At 36.3% G+C, this 19,137-nt stretch overlaps 2 protein-coding genes and 1 pseudogene across 3 annotated transcripts; 2 read left to right on the forward strand and 1 right to left on the reverse strand.

Moving 5' to 3' along the window:
• Positions 1-811: 811 nt before the first annotated feature.
• LOC113063107 (signal recognition particle 9 kDa protein-like) lies at positions 812-1,927 on the forward strand. Its single transcript, XM_026233282.1, has 3 exons — positions 812-996; positions 1,238-1,306; positions 1,385-1,927. The coding sequence occupies exons 1-3, from the start codon at positions 925-927 to the stop codon at positions 1,502-1,504; spliced, it is 261 nt and encodes an 86-aa protein (XP_026089067.1). The 5' UTR covers positions 812-924; the 3' UTR covers positions 1,505-1,927.
• A 2,311-nt stretch (positions 1,928-4,238) lies between these two features.
• LOC113063108 (epoxide hydrolase 1-like) lies at positions 4,239-7,958 on the forward strand. Of its 2 annotated transcripts, XM_026233283.1 has the most exons (10): positions 4,243-4,313; positions 4,685-4,759; positions 4,974-5,176; positions 5,270-5,450; positions 5,561-5,779; positions 5,902-6,031; positions 6,378-6,592; positions 6,678-6,786; positions 6,865-6,987; positions 7,343-7,958. In XM_026233283.1, exons 3-10 carry the CDS (start codon positions 4,985-4,987, stop codon positions 7,551-7,553), a joined length of 1,380 nt encoding a protein of 459 aa, XP_026089068.1. In that variant the 5' UTR covers positions 4,243-4,313; positions 4,685-4,759; positions 4,974-4,984; the 3' UTR covers positions 7,554-7,958. The 2 variants fall into 2 exon arrangements, with proteins under 2 accessions (XP_026089069.1, XP_026089068.1); XM_026233284.1 differs by lacking the exon at positions 4,685-4,759 and having other exon boundaries at positions 4,239-4,313.
• A 2,504-nt stretch (positions 7,959-10,462) lies between these two features.
• On the reverse strand, positions 10,463-18,613 carry LOC113063109 (sodium-dependent multivitamin transporter-like; annotated as a pseudogene).
• Positions 18,614-19,137: the final 524 nt, after the last annotated feature.

The following is a 19,137-nucleotide window of genomic DNA, read 5'->3' on the forward strand; positions in this document are numbered from 1 at the left end:
ACATTCTTGTGCTTTAGTCTCAGGACCCCTGTATAGTTTTATCCGTCCCACAACTGTATCACAGTCATGTCATTGCTATTTAGACCATATTTAGTCGTTAATACAGTGTTTAATTTATGCATTCTAAGTAGGCTACAATAAACATCTCTTTGAACGCACGTGTCGTTTCAAGCATGTTATAAAAAAGAAAGCATTAACCACCATTAAAAAATTTCTTACGTAATGCTTTGCAATACAACTACTACTACATAAATATTATACAATATTATTTATACAGTATTCCTCTAGGACTCTTTTAAATGACACGTCAGTTTAGCAGTCGCTCATTGGCCGTTTACGGGAAAGTTTGTAGCTATTATTTGGATAGGACAGGACAGAGACACAAAGTTGTGTACCAGCAGAGGGCGCATGCATGGGTGGTCAAAATCCCCCGAGAATCATTTTCTGAGCCGCATTTAATTTACAGGACGTTTTGAGTCGTATGCATTTGAAACTAGCACGTGTAATAGTTTATCTGTTATTCTAAGGGACATGTAACTAACATAACTACTGAACTCCAATTTAGCAATTACTATAAAAATGATTTTAAATACAGTCATCACAAATACTATGATTGATCCACCCTGACCAGCGCCGCGAAATTAAACAAGTACCATGTGACAACGCAGCCATTAAGCTCCGCCCGTCTTTCTGCTGAATGAACCAATCACGATCTTCAAATCCGACACGTACACTACGTAGTGTGCACCCATCAGTGTGCATGGTTTCTATTTGCCCGTTCAGCTGCCGACCAATCAGAGTGGGGTTTTCTACGACTGAAGGTGGCCATATTTTCTGCCACCTGGGTTTTGCTTGAACCAGCTGTATTTTAATACGACGCTAAATTATTTAATAAGATACCCTTTATTTAAGGTTGATTACATCATGCCTTATTATCAGACGTGGGAAGAGTTTGCGCGAGCTGCAGAAAAGCTTTACCTGACGGATCCAATGAAGGTAACCGATAAACAACCTCTTAGTTTGAGGCTACTGGCTACAAGCACAGCTCATGTTCACGTTTTACAGTCAAAAGCAACTTATTACAGTTGTGTAAATGTGATTTAGAGTAAATTTGATATGTGGTCTGTGCGTAAAATATATGTAATGTTAAGTATATATGCGTCTAAATCAACTGTCAGGCAGAGAAAGGCTGTACGTGTACTATAAATGTACGTAACTGTTAATATTGTTTATTCAGGTCAGAGTGGTTCTGAAATATCGACACTGTGATGGAAATCTCTGTCTGAAAGTCACAGATGATGCTGTGGTAAGTTTTAAGCTCCTGCAAATATAGTTTTGTTTGTGGTCTTGTGTAGGTCATGTGATTTTGACTGTTTTCTTTCAGTGTCTGCAGTACAAAACCGACCAAGCCCAAGATGTAAAGAAGATCGAGAAACTGCATGGGAAACTGATGAGATTAATGGTCTCCAAAGAGTCCCACAGTGGGGCCATGGAGACGGACTGAACATATCGAAGGACCTGTTGGGATTGGACAGTTGTTTGTTTCTCAGTCCTACTGGCAGTGAAGAGACATGGATCTGCAGGAGGATGGAGATGAAGTTTGGTTGATGTTTATTGACTGTTTACTGAGAATGTTCAAGATTTTGCTCGTTTGGAGAGCAAGCAGTGAGAACATCCTACAAGAGGCTGATTTCTGTGTTCCTGTTTGGAGGTTGGACTATGTCATAATGATCAAACAGCTGTTTTCATTTGGTCTGCCTATTATTTAACATTTGGAAATAGTATGTTTTAACTGCTACAACATCAAGAGACTACAGTTTGAAGCAGGACCTTCTTAATTTTATAGATTAGAATAAAATCCCAGTCCTGAAGTTTATCTATGCATGATGTACAATGAACCTAAATAAATTGTTTTTTTTTCTTCATATTTTATTTTACTCTGCAAGCATTACTGTGTACTAACAAATAATGAGTTTCTTTAAAGATCATTTGAAAAGCAATTGTTATCAATAATTCTGTTTATTTCAATATTTGACAATACACTTCGGTCTAAAAAACTATTTTTATAAGGTGAGCGAACAGCTGTGGACTGGAGGGTGTCAGTTTTATTAAAATTAAAACTACTCCAAGTTCTCAAAATTGTAATGCCGTTTTTGAATTATTTAAACTTCTCTTTTGGTTAATCGATGCAATTTATTGTTTACAGGAAATCTGGCCTAACTGCTTAGGATGACCTACCAGTAGTTTATCCCCTTTAAACTACTGGTCATGTTTAAAATAGAAACTTGGGTTCCTCAGGAGAACAAAAATCATGTGAGGAGGTACAGGCTCTGTGGTAAATGTTAAAACATAGACTCATGGAGGAAATGATAACTAAAAGATTAGTATATGAAAAAAAAGAGTACTTTTCTCCCAGTATCAAAGCGGCTTTCGTAAAGAATGAACAACCATGGATCCTATTATTTGCTTGGAGAATGAAATACGCAAAGTGCAAGTAAATAGTGAGTTTTTTGACATGTTATGGAAGGAGGGGCTTTTCATTAAACTAAATTGGGAATAGGTGGTAAAATGATCAATTGGATTAGAGACTTTTTAAAACAGAAATATTGAGGTTTGAATAGGAGTGGAATTATCAAACACTCAATAAAAAACGGTACACCTCAGGGGAGTGTATGTAGCCCTTTATGGTTTAATGATTGATGATGTGTTTTTCGGAGTTGAGCAGAGAATGAGTAAACCTTTATATGCTGATGATGGAGCATTGTGGGTGATGGGTCGTAACATTAGTATACTGGAGTCAAGAATGCAGAAAGGGATAGATCAGGTTGGAGAATATGAGTGGTCTTTTGTTTATCTGTGGAAAAGACATAATATATATTTTTCACTAAAAAGCATGTAAACGGTGTCCATCTTCAGTTCTCTCTTCACAGCAGTTCAGTCGGTGTACTGTTTGAGTAAATGATTTACTCCGGGATATTGGTTTGTTTGAACTCAGAGGGATTGTCAGACACATTAAAAAAGTTAACAGCTTAAGTCATTTGTGGATTAATGCTTATGCGAACCGTTTCAAATGATTCAGTTTGATTCGGTGAACTGGTTCAAAAAGATCCATTTACATCAAATGATTCGTTCGTGAACAATATCACTACACATGGACTACTTTGATGATGTTTTTCTTACCTTTCTGGACATGGACAGTGTACCGTACACACAGTTTCAATGGAGGGACTGAGAGCTCTCGGACTAAATCTAAAATATCTTAAACTGTGTTCCGAAGATAAACGGAGTTCTCACTGGTTTGGAACGACATGAGGGTGAGTTACTAATGACATGATTTGCATTATTGGGTGAACTTACCCTTTAAGTTACGATGCTTTTGGGAAACAGACCGTAATTTTTAATGAACTTTTTAGGCTAACGAAGCTTTTGGGAAACGGCCCAGGTCACATAAGAGAGTCATATGCTCAGATTCCGTGTCTAAAGATATTTTCGATTAAATAAATCAACAAATTTTTAGACTAACTCAACAAAAAGGTTACACACAGTTTAACTAAGGAGTTCCATCAATATGTTGGTAGCATATTGATGGAAATTAAAAGGTGGATAAATTGGCAAAAGAAGCCCTGAAGACAGAAAATATAGCTAGATATAAAAACAACATTCAGTAAATCAGAAATTAAAGTTATCATTAAAGACAATATTAATAAAATGTGGCAGGATACATGGGATCAGGAGGAGAAAGGAAGACATTTTATGTAGCATTCAGAAAGAAGTGATTGTTAAAAAGTACAGTAACATGAGGAGGCAGGAGGAAACTATTTTCAAAAGACTGAGGATAGGGCACACAAGGTTAAATAGTTGCTTAAGATTAATAGGAAAAAAACCAGACAGGATTATGTATACATTGTGGTGAAGTGAAAGGTGTAAAACATACTCCTGATATATTGGAAATAATCTGAAAAAAGGAAAGAACTACAGAGGCATTGAATAATGGATTGAGCTTAAAAAAATATTGAGTCTGCCTGGCACGTAATACATAAGGCTGTCATGATTATCCTCCAAGAAACTCAGCTTGTAAACAGGATTTAATAATGGAAGGAAAGGGTTTACACACACACAAAGAGTAGACTGAAATGTTATAGCCACTGATCTATGTATATATTAGATCAGTGGTTATATCCCAATGAGTTCACAATTCAGTTCTTCAGATGGCGGTAATGTACTTCGTTTGCAAATAAAAAAACACAGAAGAAGAAGAACCCACAGAAGACGTTTAGCCAACGGTCAGCGGGTGTGACGTTTGAGGCTGAGAGGTGAGTGTTTTGGCGTTTTTAATAATTTTAGCAAAATTAACATAGTTTGTTAATTAATATTAATCCGAAGCAACAACATATCAGTCAGTTAGAGTGTTGCTATAGCACGATCTGTACATGTGTAATTATTATTATCAAATCACTGGTTTTGCAGCATCCACGTTCAATAATAAGTTTATTAAGGTAAATACAATTAAGAATGAACTTCTGTGCATGTTATTTTAGCTACTTGGTGGCTCATAAATGGTTTTTTTTTCCCCTTAAAAAAAAAAAGTTCCTTATTAGTCTTTTATTATTTGTCTCTCCACTTAAAGGATTTAGCCTGTTAGATTAAATATTTTAAAAACTGTTTATGTCATTTTTGTGTGCAGGAAAAGTAACGTTAATGTGCCAGATGATGTTATGATATATCTGTAAAAGAACATCCTGACATTCCTGTTTACAGGGTATGTAGTGTGTGTTGGGAAAAGAGCTTTGTCATACACTCAGTGCTGGGAGTGTTGTGCAACAAACCTTTGCTCCATTTTCCTGCATGCATGCATGCATTAAAAGCATGTTGCTTAGTGGTTGTATAAAAGGTTGCTAACTATCATAATTTCCACCTTGCGCAAGACTCCAGTTTACTCCACGTAGATAAAAATGTAAGTTGTTACATTCTAGGGCCCTAAACCATGTACACAGAGTTGGCACTGGCGTTGGGACTTGGAGCGGTGGTAGCTCTGGTAGCTGTGATATTCCAGAAGAAATCAAAGATTGTCCTGGAAGCACAAGATGGGTGGTGGGGTGTGGGAGCTTGTCCCCAAGAACCCGAGGATGACAGTATCCGCCCTTTCAAAGTTGAGACAACTTCTGGAGAGATTGAGGTAATCCTGATGTCATCATCAGAATAAGGTTTCACTGGAAATACATTTTGGTGTGTGTTTTGTCTGTAGCAAAATCTCCTTTATAATCCTTAGGATCTAAACCTCAGGCTAGATCAGACACGCTCCTTTCCTTCTCTTGAAGACAGTCAGTTTAACTATGGCTTCAACTCCAAATACCTTGAGAAGGTTGTGTCTTATTGGAGGAATGATTTCAGCTGGAGGAAACAAGTGGATAAACTAAACAAATACCCTCATTTCAAAACCAAAATCGAAGGTGAGTCAAGACTGGTACACAGCCGTAGTAAAGGCAAATGCTTTGATGTTTTGGAGCTATTTAGCATTGCATCACATATTAATTTTGTGTTGTTCTCTCTCTAAATAAAGGTATTGATATTCACTATGTTCACGTGAAACCAAAGAGGCTGGCTGAGGGAACCCGTGCTGTGCCTCTGATGATGGTACATGGATGGCCAGGCTCCTTCTATGAGTTTTATGGCATCATCCCCCTGCTTACGGAGCCATCCAGTCCTGATGACATTACCTTCGAAATCATTTGTCCCTCAATACCTGGTTATGGTTTTTCAGAGGCCCCACATAAAAAAGGTAAAGGGCAAACAACCCAGCCTAACAGATATTTTATTGTTTAAAACTAATGTGGAATAGTCGATTAAATATTTTCCTTTTTTTGCATTTAAAAAAATTATCAAAACCTGTATTTTGCACAGGTTTTGACGGTCTATGTGCAGCACACATATTCAATAAACTGATGAAGAGGCTTGGTTTCGACCAGTACTATGTTCAGGGAGGAGACTGGGGCTCACTTATTACCACTAATATGGCCCAGCTGGAGCCCAAGTATGTATAACAGTAGTGCTTCTCGACCCCACGTTATCCAAAACATTTAAATCCCCCTGGGAAGTTCATGTTTATAAGTCGGGAAGTAATTACAATATTAGATGCATTCAATTTGGAGCAAAATGGCATTGTAGCTTTTCTACAAAATAAAATTAATTCTAACTATATAACTATTTAAATAATTTTAAGAGTTACTGGGGCCCCCTTGTTGAGAACCACTTTATTCTAGTATTTCATCACATTGAAATCCTCAGATGGAAGTAAATTAAAGTCAGATAAGACGATGTGAATTAAAAGTAATTAAAAGATCTGAAGGATTTTTGTTGTTCATCTTTGTTTTCCTCAGTGCTGTGAAAGGCCTCCACGTTAACTTCGCTCCTCCAGGAAAAGGAGCCCTTCTCATGATAATGTCCTTACTTTTTGGTCGCCGATTTCCCAAACTATTTGGCTTCACCGAGTATGATGTGAAACAACTTTTCCCCATCATGGAAAAGCTTGTAGTAGACTCAATAAGGGAGACTGGATACATGCACATACAGGCCACTAAACCTGACACTGCAGGTGAGAGACCTATTAAAATATTTAGAATGTGTGCATCTTTAAATAGACAACAGACTTTGATTTGAAGCTTAACTGTATTGCACAGGCCGTGCATTGAACGACTCTCCCGTTGGTTTGGCTGCCTACATTTTGGAGAAATTTTCAACCTGGACTGATCCTGAATTCAAGAACCTTGATGATGGTGGACTGGAGAGGTAGTCGATCATATTTGATTTCAGCTTTCTTATAGATTGCTGAAGTATGTTTTCAGTTAAATAGTGATTTCCCAACAGGAAGTTTTCTCTTGATGATCTTCTGACGAATGTGATGATCTACTGGACCTCTAGGTCCATTATATCCTCCATGCGTTTCTACAAGGAGAACTTCAGCAAAGGCATGAATCAGCTCCATGCAAAGTAAGAGAACTGCAGGCTTTGATTTAGATTACAGGAAGCTGTAATTTCTGTTCAGTACTTATCAATATTGTGTTCCCTCAAGTATTTAGAGATATTTGGGCTTAAAAATTTGGGCTATGTGTAAATGTGTGCAATACTGTCTGAGATTGGCATTTTTTATTGACTCCCTACGGATGCATTTATTTGATAAAAAATAAATTGGAAACATTTTATTATTGTAAATTAAATGCAGTGCAAAACAATTAAATGCATTAACTTCTGGAGTAAAAAGTAAAAAAAAACAAAAATCTTACTGACCCCAAATTACAATGCAGAATCGCAACATTAGTATGCAGTGTCTCTTTTTATCCAATAGGCTTCCAGTTTACGTTCCAACAGGTGTGGCCTGTTTCCCCAATGAGCTGAAGCACTCCCCTAAATCATGGGTGGAACAGAAATATTATAAGCTCAAGACTTACACACAGATGGCTCGCGGGGGGCATTTTGCTGCTATGGAGGAGCCGCAGTTACTGGCAGAGGATGTTCAGAACTTTGTCAAGATTGTGGAAAAGAGCAAGAAGAAATAAAAAGTTCTCTGTCCTTTTATTCATTTTCATGGGCTAAGGGAACTATCTGTGAATACATCTAAACAGAGATGACCATGATGTAAAAAAACAACCCTTGGAGCACAACCAATGGCTAAAACTATTATAAACAAATTTATTATATTAATTTTTGGGTAATAGCATGGTTTAATCCTAGGAATATATTAACACAATATTTTATTTGTACTATGTGCCTTTGATTAATTGTAATTTTAAATTATTACATAATGACAGGAGCTTGCTTTTTTCATATTTCATTGATTTTTTTCACTGAGTTGCTGAAGTGTTCTGACCATTTTTGAATGGGACCACTGGAACCAATTTAATGCTGGTGTTAAACTGTATGAAATGATAGTCAATCCTTTAATAAAGCACTTTTTTTAAGTAGTTATTGAATGATAATATGTGGCAATGACAAATGACAAAAGACAGTCGGGAAGATATTTTTATTGTTATCAAGACAAATTGTATACCACTCTTTCGTTACAAACATTTCATCAAGAGGAAAAAATGAGTTTTCGTGATTCAAAGTAATGCCCACTAGAGTGGCTAAGTATTTCTATTCCTCTGTTCTGCATTCATCTACATAAATAAAAGGTATCATCGCTATAGCTGGCCAATGCAACTTGCCTCTTTTTCACATAATGGAAAGTTCTCGGCAAGAACTTTCATGACCAATCAAATAAAGAGACAAAGAGAAGTGAAGGCACGACCAAAGGAATGAAGCTGGTCAGACTCCATTGCTTATGGCTTTCTGGAATGCATAATTGGGAAAATAAAATATAGGTAAACTTCTATTAAAAAATAAATATTCTCATAATATTTATATAAACATAAATATCATGTATCGAAATATTTATTTTGCACTTATGAGAGTTGCGCTTATCATATAAAATGAGTATTTAAAAAATGTCATAAAAAACTATTCTCACAGTACAGTTCACATAGTCCCCCAACCTCCCCCCACCCCACATGGGCCCCCAAGGTTAATTCTCTTAGGGTTACACAGTTTTAGATTGTAGGACAGCATAGTTTATAATAGGTCGATCCCTGCCTGTGCCTTAACAGTTTGTTTTGTTGTAGGCAGTTTTAAAATGTGCATGTGATTTATTCCTCCTTTGACTGCTCACAGGGGAAATGCTTTCTGAATTAAGACATTCTTAGGACAAAATGAAATGATCAGTGGAGTCTATAAATGCAAATGCTCTGTACTATAAAAAAATGAGGGTTTTAAAGCATTTTGCACACATAGTTCAAGTAATTTCAGGTATGACATATGGCAGGTCTATATGCAGTCTGACACGTACATCATGACACTAATAATGTAAAAAAAAAAAATTTTACACAGTGAATATAGTGACAGATGAGAAATCAAGCTATGTTTACATTTTAAAATAAAGAGATTATCAGTGTTGGACCCTCTGATTGGAATGTTACTAATATTCAGACCATTTCTTATTTTCATACCTGAATGTAAACATCATTCTAATAGATTGAACTGGATGAATAAAAAAAAAGAGTCACTGCATGTTAAAGAAGCATTAAAGAGGTCATATGATGTTGCTGAGGTGTGTTCAGGCACAATGCTTTTTTTTAAGGAGCTGAAAATAGACAATGTTTTTTCTTTGTTATTTAAAGAGCGTACACGCTGCTTATTAAACACAGGGATGCACAGCAGCACACAAACATGCCAAATATTAAAAATTAAAGGATTGCAATGCATAAGATTTTTTTTGTAGGCTAAATAGATATACAGTACAGACCAAAAGTTTGGACACAAAGAGTTTTCTTTATTTTCATGACTATGAAAATTGTAGATTCACACTGAAGGCATCAAGGGCTATTTGACCAAGAAGGAGAGTGATGACATGGCCTCCCACAGTCACCGGACCTGAACCCAATCCAGATGGTTTAGGGGTAAGCTGGACCACAGACAGAAGGCAAAAGGGCCAACAAGTGCTAAGGAACTCCTTCAAGACTGTTGGAAGACCATTTCAGGTGACCACCTCTTGAAGCTCATCAAGAGAATGCCAAGAGTGTGCAAAGCAGTAATCAAAGTAAAAGGTGGCTACTTTGAAAAACCTAGAATATGACTTATTTTCAGTTGTTTCACACTTTTTTGTTATGTATATAATTCCATATATAATTCCACATGTGTTAATTCATAGTTTTGATGCCTTCAGTGTGAATCTACAATTTTCATAGTCATGAAAATAAAGAAAACTCTTTGACTAACTCTTTGTTAACTTTGGAAAATAATTTTAAAAACACACCACAGTGGAATATAAAAATGCACTCTGTGTGAACCGATGACTTATGTTTGCACATGGGACAAACATGATTCCACATAGTTAGATTCATTCGAGACAAATGTTAAACTGAAACCTGTCACCAGACCAAGATGATACACCCACAATAACAAACGAACAAAAAAAAAAAATGGATTATGGATGAGAGACTGTTGAACTGTATGAGTTCATAACCAGAAAATATAACTGACTGCCTGTGATTGTGAGATTGTGACAGGTTCAGAGAAAGCTTTCATTCCAGTCATAGGCACAATACAAGGACCTAGGAATCCTACAGCAACTACAAATGGTTTGGCTTAGACTGAGGTATGAAGAATGTACAAAGCAGTAATCAAAGTAAAAGGTGGCTACTTTGAAAAACCTAGAATATGACTTATTTTCAGTTGTTTCACACTTTTTTGTTATGTATATAATTCCATATATAATTCCACATGTGTTAATTCATAGTTTTGATGCCTTCACTGTGAATCTACAATTTTCATAGTCATGAAAATAAAGAAAACTCTTTGAATGAGAAGGTGGGTCCAAACTTTTTTTGTCTGTACTAATCTCTTTGGATTTGAGACTTAAATCTTTGCAACTTTACAGATCTTCTTTATGCACCAAGAGCTCCTAACACTCCAAAGAGAAAGGAAAACTTGAAATTGCATCATATGACCTCTTTAAACTCATATCTCCTCCACTGCAGTCATTTCACAGCAAATACTATTCCCTGTCTAGTTTTGAATCGAATACTGTTAGGTACCATTGGATAGGCTAAAGATTTATGTCATAATTCATTGCTGTCAATATAGGCGTGAAGCTACTATGAAATGTAGAGTGGTCATCACTCAACTAAACGTAAAACCCTTGGGGAAATTTACGTGGGATGTGTAATTGTGCATCGAGATCCATTTAAAAACCTTGTTTAACATGAAGTAGTGTCCTAAAATTATAGTGTGCATTGCGTGATATTCTAAAGAAGTGCAGATGGAAAAAATGTGGCTTAAAAACAAAAAGAGCATTACAAAATCGATCTGAATGAGTAGTGAACACGTGGCACGGCGATAAAAGTTGTGATTCTTGCATTTAAAATAAAGCTTCTATTTTAAATTATTTTTAAATTGTGCAAATGCATCACTCATGAGTGGGACGCTGAAAAATCAATGAGATGTGGCGCAACAGTGCGTTAACTTTGGAAAATAATTTTAAAAACACACCACAGTGGAATATAAAAATGCACTCTGTGTGAACCGATGACTTATGTTTGCACATGGGACAAACATGATTCCACATAGGATGATTCATTCGAGACAAATGTTAAACTGAAACCTGTCACCAGACCAAGATGATACACCCACAATAACAAACGAAAAAAAAAAAAATGGATGATGGATGAGAGACTGTTGAACTGTATGAGTTCATAACCTGAAAATATAACTGACTGCCTGTGATTGTGAGATTGTGACAGGTTCAGAGAAAGCTTTCATTCCAGTCATAGGCACAATACAAGGACCTAGGAATCCTACAGCAACTACAAATGGTTTGGCTTAGACTGAGGTATGAAATTAGACTAGACAGCAAAGCACAGAAAATCCCATTACAACATCAAAAAAACATATCAAATCACAAGAAAACAAGTGCAACCAAATCAATCCATATGCTAACACTGAGAATTATGGTCAGTAACACACTAAAGTTTCAATTCTGTGCGGTTAGTCTTGATACAATAACACATATCTTTACTTCTATATCTAAGATCAAATATTTGATTAGGCTATTCTTAGAACTTGTCTACAAGAACATTTCTAACATGACCATTTGGTAAATAATCATCCATACCAAAATAATCTTTAATACAGGCAAATTTAAAACTTTTTCTGAGATGCTAAATTATAATTAGCCAGGCTCTCACAATGCAAAGCATCATGGGAATTCAATAGTGAGGTATCCAGATACTTCTAGATACTTCCAGATACTATCAAGGTCAGGACCATTTGGGCATTTGGGCTAGGCGAAGAAACGGCAAACTAAAGCAATGATCCAGTCACAAAACTACATTCATATGAGGAGGCACTTGTCACAAACAATGGGCTTCAATGAGGGAACTAGAGATTCAGCATGCATTAGATTCACTGTATCTATCGCAACATGAGACTTCTTCAAGTCGAATGGTCTTTCATGAATGTCAAGCTAAAAGTTTACTACACTGACATTTGCAGTATTAGCAATTCTTCATTCACTGTAAACTTTTAACTCAGTTTAGGGAACAAACACATGGACCGTAGTGCTTTCAAGGCCAACAGAATGGAAAGGCAAATGTAGTGAACTTTGGACGAAACTAAATCTCTGGGAGAGAAAAACCCCAAAACTCGAATGGCACTGACATTAAACGACTATAGATTTGTGCAAATGTAGTACTTTCTGCTGATAAACCATCCATAAACCTGACGTTCAGGATGATTTTTTTGATGTGTGGGTGTATGTATATCAAGAACCAGCAATATTCAACCAAGTATTCTTGACATTCAGTTTAGGACATGTAAACTAAGTTTAGGTGATCACTTGTATCGCTCAATACATCTCAAATCATTCAAGATCTAAACGTAATCTAATTTTTATGACAGACCACTGACATCAAAAGGTACCACATATAAACGAGATCACTGGCAGTTGAGGGCACAGCGTACTAATATTGCAAAGGGCTCACAATAAAACTTCTGCACTTAAGATTCTTACCAAATTCAAGAGGGGAAAACAGTGAGATTGTGAATTTGCACGCTGTTTTGGCATCATAACCGACGTCCTGTAGGAAACTAAGACCCTTTAGGACTGTCGCTGTATGGGACATTTCACAAGGCTGTTTCCTGCAACGTATGGGCCAGGTTGCAAGTAGGCTGGGCGGATTTCTGTTCTCCTTCCTCTTCCCTGAGCTGGTCTTCCTCTTTAGTGCCAGCAATGCCATTGCTCTCTTTCTGGGCCATCTGGTAAGGCTGTTGGTCCATGACTTTAGACTATAGCATAGACACAGACGTACATAACCATTCAAAATAGAAGAATGCTGTATTTGAAACTTGGTTTTGATTCGTAAGTGACGCTCAGCTGAGCATTTAAGTGAGTTACCTTGTCATCCAGTGGGGTAACACAGCACAGTTTCTCCTTGTAGCGTTGGGGCAGAAAGAACAGCAAATTGCCAAGCACAGGGTAAATCGTGCCTGGGTTTAAATCTTTCTCCTTCGAAGGCCCTGAGTGAACACAAAGCAGAAAAAAATTATTATGATAAAAATTGTTGCAGACTAACAATCAATGTTGTTATTGTACATTGTAAATTCTAAAACTATTAAAATGAGCATCTGGCAATTTAAATAACTGAATATATAGTAACTATAAATATTAGATACATTTTTAGTTTTTAAATAAAAAGTAAAACCTTTTAAATAATACATACTATAATAGTATATTAATAATACTAAAACAAAACTGCTAATAAATGTCATTGTATAACATACACCAAGGATTTTCAAACTTTTGAGTGATTTAAGGTGCCCTTATATAAAGCGGTTACTAAAATATATAATATATTTTTATGTGGATCAATTCACTTTTACATGATTATCTTCTATATGTCATTGTATTAAAACAAAAATAAATGTAAACATTATTTTGAATATATTTACTTCATATTAGTTTAACAGTGCATCTACCCAATAATATATGAGTAACAATTTATTTGAATGGCATTTTAGTTTTATTCTTCCAAAACAACTTATCTTTTTTCTTTTTTCAGACCTGCTAGCGCCCCTTTGCGATCTGCAATTTGAAAACATCTCCCGGAAAACTAAGATGATTTCCTTGTGCAATCTAACTTGGGCAGTAAACTCTTATCTTAACATTTCACAGATTAAACTACAAATGAGCCATATTCACAAAGGTAGCTTTATCAGCATCCAAACAAAACTTTAAACGTAGAGTGTTTGATCGGTTTGGAAACACACTTTACCCGTGAGAAAGCTGACCAGTAGTCCAACCACCACAACTGTGGCAGAATTATGAGCACTGTACCACATGTATGATAAAGAGTACAGAGCCTGAACTCCAGAAGGCCTGAAAATACAAGACGACAGAATAAATGGGCCAGTTTAGTCTGTGATATATCTATCATGTTGAAAAGCCTTTATGAACTGTCTTACTTTTCAGTCTCAAATTAGACCAATCATTGTTTTTATGCAACTTCCTTATGGTTATGACTAATTTGTAGGATCTAAGAAGTTTATGCAACTGGTCACAGAAGCTAAACAAATGGATTTCTGCTTTGTCTGAAGTAATCAAGCATTTTAGAACAGGTATTTCTACTATCTTAAAAATATGCACCTGGGTACCTGGGTTTAGATGTGATGAGCGTCGTCATGATAGCTGTGGTCATGTTTCCTACATCAGGTATGATGGTGGCATTTATCAAAGGTGGTGCAGATGCAGACATTCGTGAAAGAAAGCTTCCGATACCGATCCAGAAAGCCATGACCAGCCCCGATAACAGCCCAACAAGAGCACCCTGAAAACACACCCAGTCCATTAAATTAAATCAAACCAAGAAAATATCTACCAAAGTCCAATGGACGCATTAGTGACAAGACATAAAAAATAAAATAAAAATAGATGTGACACTGAAGACTTAAATAATGACTGCTGAGAATTCAGCTCTGCCATCACAGGAATAAATTACATTTTTAAATATATTAGATGAAAATAGACAAGTAAGTATTTCTAATATTTACTGTATTTTGTTCCACTAAACACAGCCTTGGTGAGCATACTGTAAGAGACTTATGAAACAAACCAAAAATATGACCCCAATCCTTTCAACAGTTTTGTATAGATGTGGATGCTTTGTTTGACTTACAGTGGAATTGGCCCAAGGGAAAAACATCCCGAGACAGAAAAGACCAAGAAGAGGTCCCCCACCATCCCAAATATACTGAGTGCTGCCTAAAGATGTTAAACATTAAGGAAAATATACATAAATATAGTTTATTGTTAACTGTAGGAATACATCATACTAAATTACATCTCAAATTTGTCTGCATTTACTTTATTATTTTTATTTCCATATTAGATAATCATGGTCCTCACCTGCAGCACAGAACCCATTAAAGAGGCAATGTATGCCATAGCCAGACACACAAGACCATAGCCAAGTGCTGTGGGGGAATATAATGACAAAAAATTATTACCCCATGATCCCAATGGACAACTCGTAAAGAAACTAATATATGAAATAATAAGCTCTGCCTTTCAGGCAGTTATTGAAAAATAGCCTACCCAACATTTTCGATAACAAGGTGGCACGCGCCTCTGTCATGGGTGACACGTGAGGTTTGATCAGGTCCTCCATGGTAACTGTTGCCAGGGAGTTGAAGGCAGATGAGATAGTGCTGTAAAATAAATTGGACCCCGTTTAAAGAAAAATCAAAATTAACAGCTAAATATATACATACATACATACATATGCTGTCATCACAAAATCTTGTTAATACCTAAGAGCGCCACTGAACAGGCAGGCAACAAAAAGTCCCGGCAAACCAGGAAGATCTTGCAACACATCCATTACAAAGTACAGCACCATCTGCAGAAGGAGAGAAAGGTGGAACATGACTTCCCCATAATAACTGCCAAATTAACATCAATTCAGCGATGGTGTGATGACCTTGAGATCAAACGATAACAAGAAATGATTAACACGTACAGAAGATAATGATAAAGGCCATAACACCTTATCAAGAAAACAAAATGTAATGATTTTCAAAACGATAGGCTGTTGCATAAAAATAAACAATCATATCATATATATCTGGTTTTTAATCATTGCATTGAAAATATTGTAAAATATTACTACAATTTTTATATTTTCATATATTTTAAAATATAACTTATTCCTGTGAAGCAAAGTTGAATTTCCAGCATGGTCATGTCACATGATCCTCCAGAATTCATTCTAATATGCCGATTTGGTGCTCAAAAAACATTTCTGATTATTATCAATGTTGAAAACAGTTTAATATTTTTGAGGAAACCATGATAAATTTTTTCATTATTCAGTGATGCAACACAAAAGCCAAAAAGAAACATTTGAAACAGTGTCTTCATGTCACTTTTAATCAATCTAATACATCATTGCTCATTTAAAGTATTAATTTCTATCAAAAAAATAATGTTTTTTGTATCTGACCTGGTCGTTACTTTTGACGTAGCCCTTGTCCAGTGGGCTCTCCTCCCCATATCGGGCGTACATAACCAAACCCATTAAACAGCCCATTGAGAGCACAATCTGCTGGCATGGGAATACTGCATAACAGGACCTGGAGAACAAAAAACACCAATTTTGTTAAGTAACACAGCAGAAAGCGTAAAAATGTTGCATAAAACAACTTCTTTCTTACATGATGGCCTCTTTTTCTGTGCGGGAGCAAAGGTATCTCTGGACCTGAGCCTGATTCACTCCATACAGGGCTAGCATGAGGAAAACCCCCCCGACTCCCAGAGTCCAGAATGTGTGCCTCTCCAAAGGGTCAGGGTTCAGGCTGCCATGGGGACCACAAAACAAAGAATGTGAGCTTCAGTTACAGTGGAACTGTGTTTGTTAGATAATCGTAATGGAACAGTTTACACATAAATGAAACAAAATGATATAAAATCGCATCACTCACTCAAGGCCTGAGATACGGCTGCCGTTTTGTGCTTTCTTCCATACTTCAGCGATGCCACCTGCCTGATGGGTACCCACTATAATCACTGCCAGCTGCCCCGCAAACATCACGATTGTCTGGAACACATCTGTCCAGATCACCGCTTTCAGACCACCCTGGAGATAAAGAGAAAAGAAGAACTAAGGCTACACCAAGGCTACATTCATTTGATCAAAAAAAGTGTTGTGAAATAGTATTACAATTTAGAATAACTGTTTTATACTTTTTATACATTTTAAAATGTAATTTATATAAAGCCGAATTTTCCATTCATTACTCATTATGATCCATCAGGAATCATTCTAATATACTGATTTGGTTCTCAAGAAACATTTCTTATTATTATCAGCATGAAAACAGGCCTGCTGCTTAATATTTTAATGTTAATGATGATTTTGTTTCTATATTATTCTATAATATATATATATATGTATGATCAATAGAAATTTCAAAAATAACATTAACTTAAAATTAAATCTTTGTAACATCATAAATGTCTTTTCTGACCCTTATGATCATTTGAATGCATCCCTGCTGATTAAAAGTATTCCTTTCCCTTTACAAACTGAAAAGTATAAATTTTCTTTTCTGCTTGTGTAAACTGAGGCATGTCTCCAACTTACCAAAGCTGTATAAAACGTGCACACCAATCCCATGGCCAGCACAGCCCCCCAAAGGTCAAACCCGGTTACTGTGATCACAAACAAATTCAAATAAACATTTACAAGAGGAAAAGCATAAAAAAAACTAAACAAAAAAACTACTGATCTGATATACATCAACATGCATGTCTTGTTATGCATCAGTAGCCTAGTCTTAATTACCTGCATTAAGTGCAAGTGCTGGAGCATACAGAACAACTCCCATATAGATCACCTAAATAAAAATATGAATATGACAAATGAAACAGCTGTAATACTTTTCTGAAACCACACTAGATTGTTTTATCACATAATAACTTTTTTCTTTGAAACTCCCCCTGTCTAAGTAACTGATAGTTCTGAGAATCATTGCACTTAGATCAACAACACTGAGTAAAATATTGTCCATGTTAGTGGGGAGGTCAGAATAAGTTTTTAAGTGAAAGTTCAGGTTTTATACTGACAACAGTCTTTGTGCCTAACAAAACAGGAGTAAAAGACAAAATTCATATTAATTACTAGATTATACTCCTACTGGTTTTAATATCCAATTGCACACATTCAGGTGCTAAACACAACTCACCATCTGAAAGATGAAGGTCACAGTGCCACATATCCGAACACTTTTACTAAAACGAAGCTCCAAGTACTATGGAAGAGGAAAAAGAATGCACTTTCAATAAATAAATATGATACCATGTGGGACATTTACAAGGTTCCCACTCTTTTAGAATTAATATCCATGTTCTTTCCATAATTTGTTGAGAGTGAATTGATAGGTTTTTGTTAAATGTGAGCCAAAATCATCACAATTAAAAGAACCAAAGACTTTAAACTAGTTCTGTCTGTGTGCACTGAATTTATTTAATACACCAGTTTCACAATTTGAGTTGAATTACTGAAATGACCTTTTCCACAACCCTGTAATTTATTGAGATGCACCTGTACAGTAAATTTCTAAAGTGCTACCTGATATGTGCTGCTGAGGTGGAGCCGATAGAAACAGGTATGAAAATGTGCGCAGGGATGAGCAGGCCAAGGAAATAGGAGCAACCCAGGAACCAGTACTGCGTGCCATGTGTGTAAATCTCAGATGGGGCACCCAGGATGGCCACTGCTGATTGAAAGGTGGCCAACAGCGAAAGGGACACTGGAAGGCAGCGCATGCTGCGGTCAGCCAGCAGGAACTCCTGTGTTGTCCTCTGACAACCCCCCTGAGAAGGCATAGTAAAGGCCGATTCCTGCAGAGGCTACTAGCAGCACGACGAAAATCACATAATCCACTGTGCTGAAGTGCATTAGGACTACGTCCCCCATAATGCCGTGAGGTATGGGGAGGAGCACACAGAGTGATGTGACCCCTGGATTATCAGTGAGGGTAAGTGAAGGCTCAGTGGAGTGAATCATGAAAGACTGCAGGTGACGTGCTATGAAAAAAAAAATTAAAAGACTGATTAGGCAAAAATGCAAACTGAATATCTTAATTATAATTTCTGATTGTTAGAATTTACAGATTAAAATAAAAGATTCAAAACTAGCAGTAAGGAAACATATACACTAATGCATTGTGCAATATGTGCAAAACAACTCAAAAAGTCCATATATTTTAAATCAAAATTTAGCACTATTATACACCTAAAAATAAAATAACTTAAGACTCACAATCAAACCAAAGTAGCAACAAATTTGATCTTCCATACGGTGACGTCCATACGCGTGTAATTGGTTATCAAAAATAAATAAATAATGTGGAGCAGAGACTTGGTTCTATGTAAACGTGAGCAGTGAACTTGAACATTGATAAAACTGGGGTCATTAGATTGCCTTACAGATTGCAAGAATGCACTGAACAAAAAAAAACTAAAAAGATCTTACCAACCCAAACAGCAAAGTT

This window comes from Carassius auratus, chromosome 45 (assembly GCF_003368295.1).
Source record: "Carassius auratus strain Wakin chromosome 45, ASM336829v1, whole genome shotgun sequence".
NCBI lineage: Eukaryota > Metazoa > Chordata > Actinopteri > Cypriniformes > Cyprinidae > Carassius > Carassius auratus.

Excerpts from the sequence above, each read along its gene's own strand:
- LOC113063107 (XM_026233282.1), top strand. The coding sequence starts at position 925 with ATGCCTTATTATCAGACGTGGGAAGAGTTTGCGCGAGCTGCAGAAAAG. Across the intron at positions 997-1,237 it reads ACCTGACGGATCCAATGAAG|GTCAGAGTGGTTCTGAAATA; the intron begins GTAACCGATAAA and ends TTGTTTATTCAG. Across the intron at positions 1,307-1,384 it reads AAGTCACAGATGATGCTGTG|TGTCTGCAGTACAAAACCGA; the intron begins GTAAGTTTTAAG and ends GTTTTCTTTCAG.
- LOC113063108 (XM_026233284.1), top strand. The coding sequence starts at position 4,985 with ATGTACACAGAGTTGGCACTGGCGTTGGGACTTGGAGCGGTGGTAGCT. Across the intron at positions 6,787-6,864 it reads GATGATGGTGGACTGGAGAG|GAAGTTTTCTCTTGATGATC; the intron begins GTAGTCGATCAT and ends ATTTCCCAACAG. Across the intron at positions 6,988-7,342 it reads ATGAATCAGCTCCATGCAAA|GCTTCCAGTTTACGTTCCAA; the intron begins GTAAGAGAACTG and ends TTTATCCAATAG.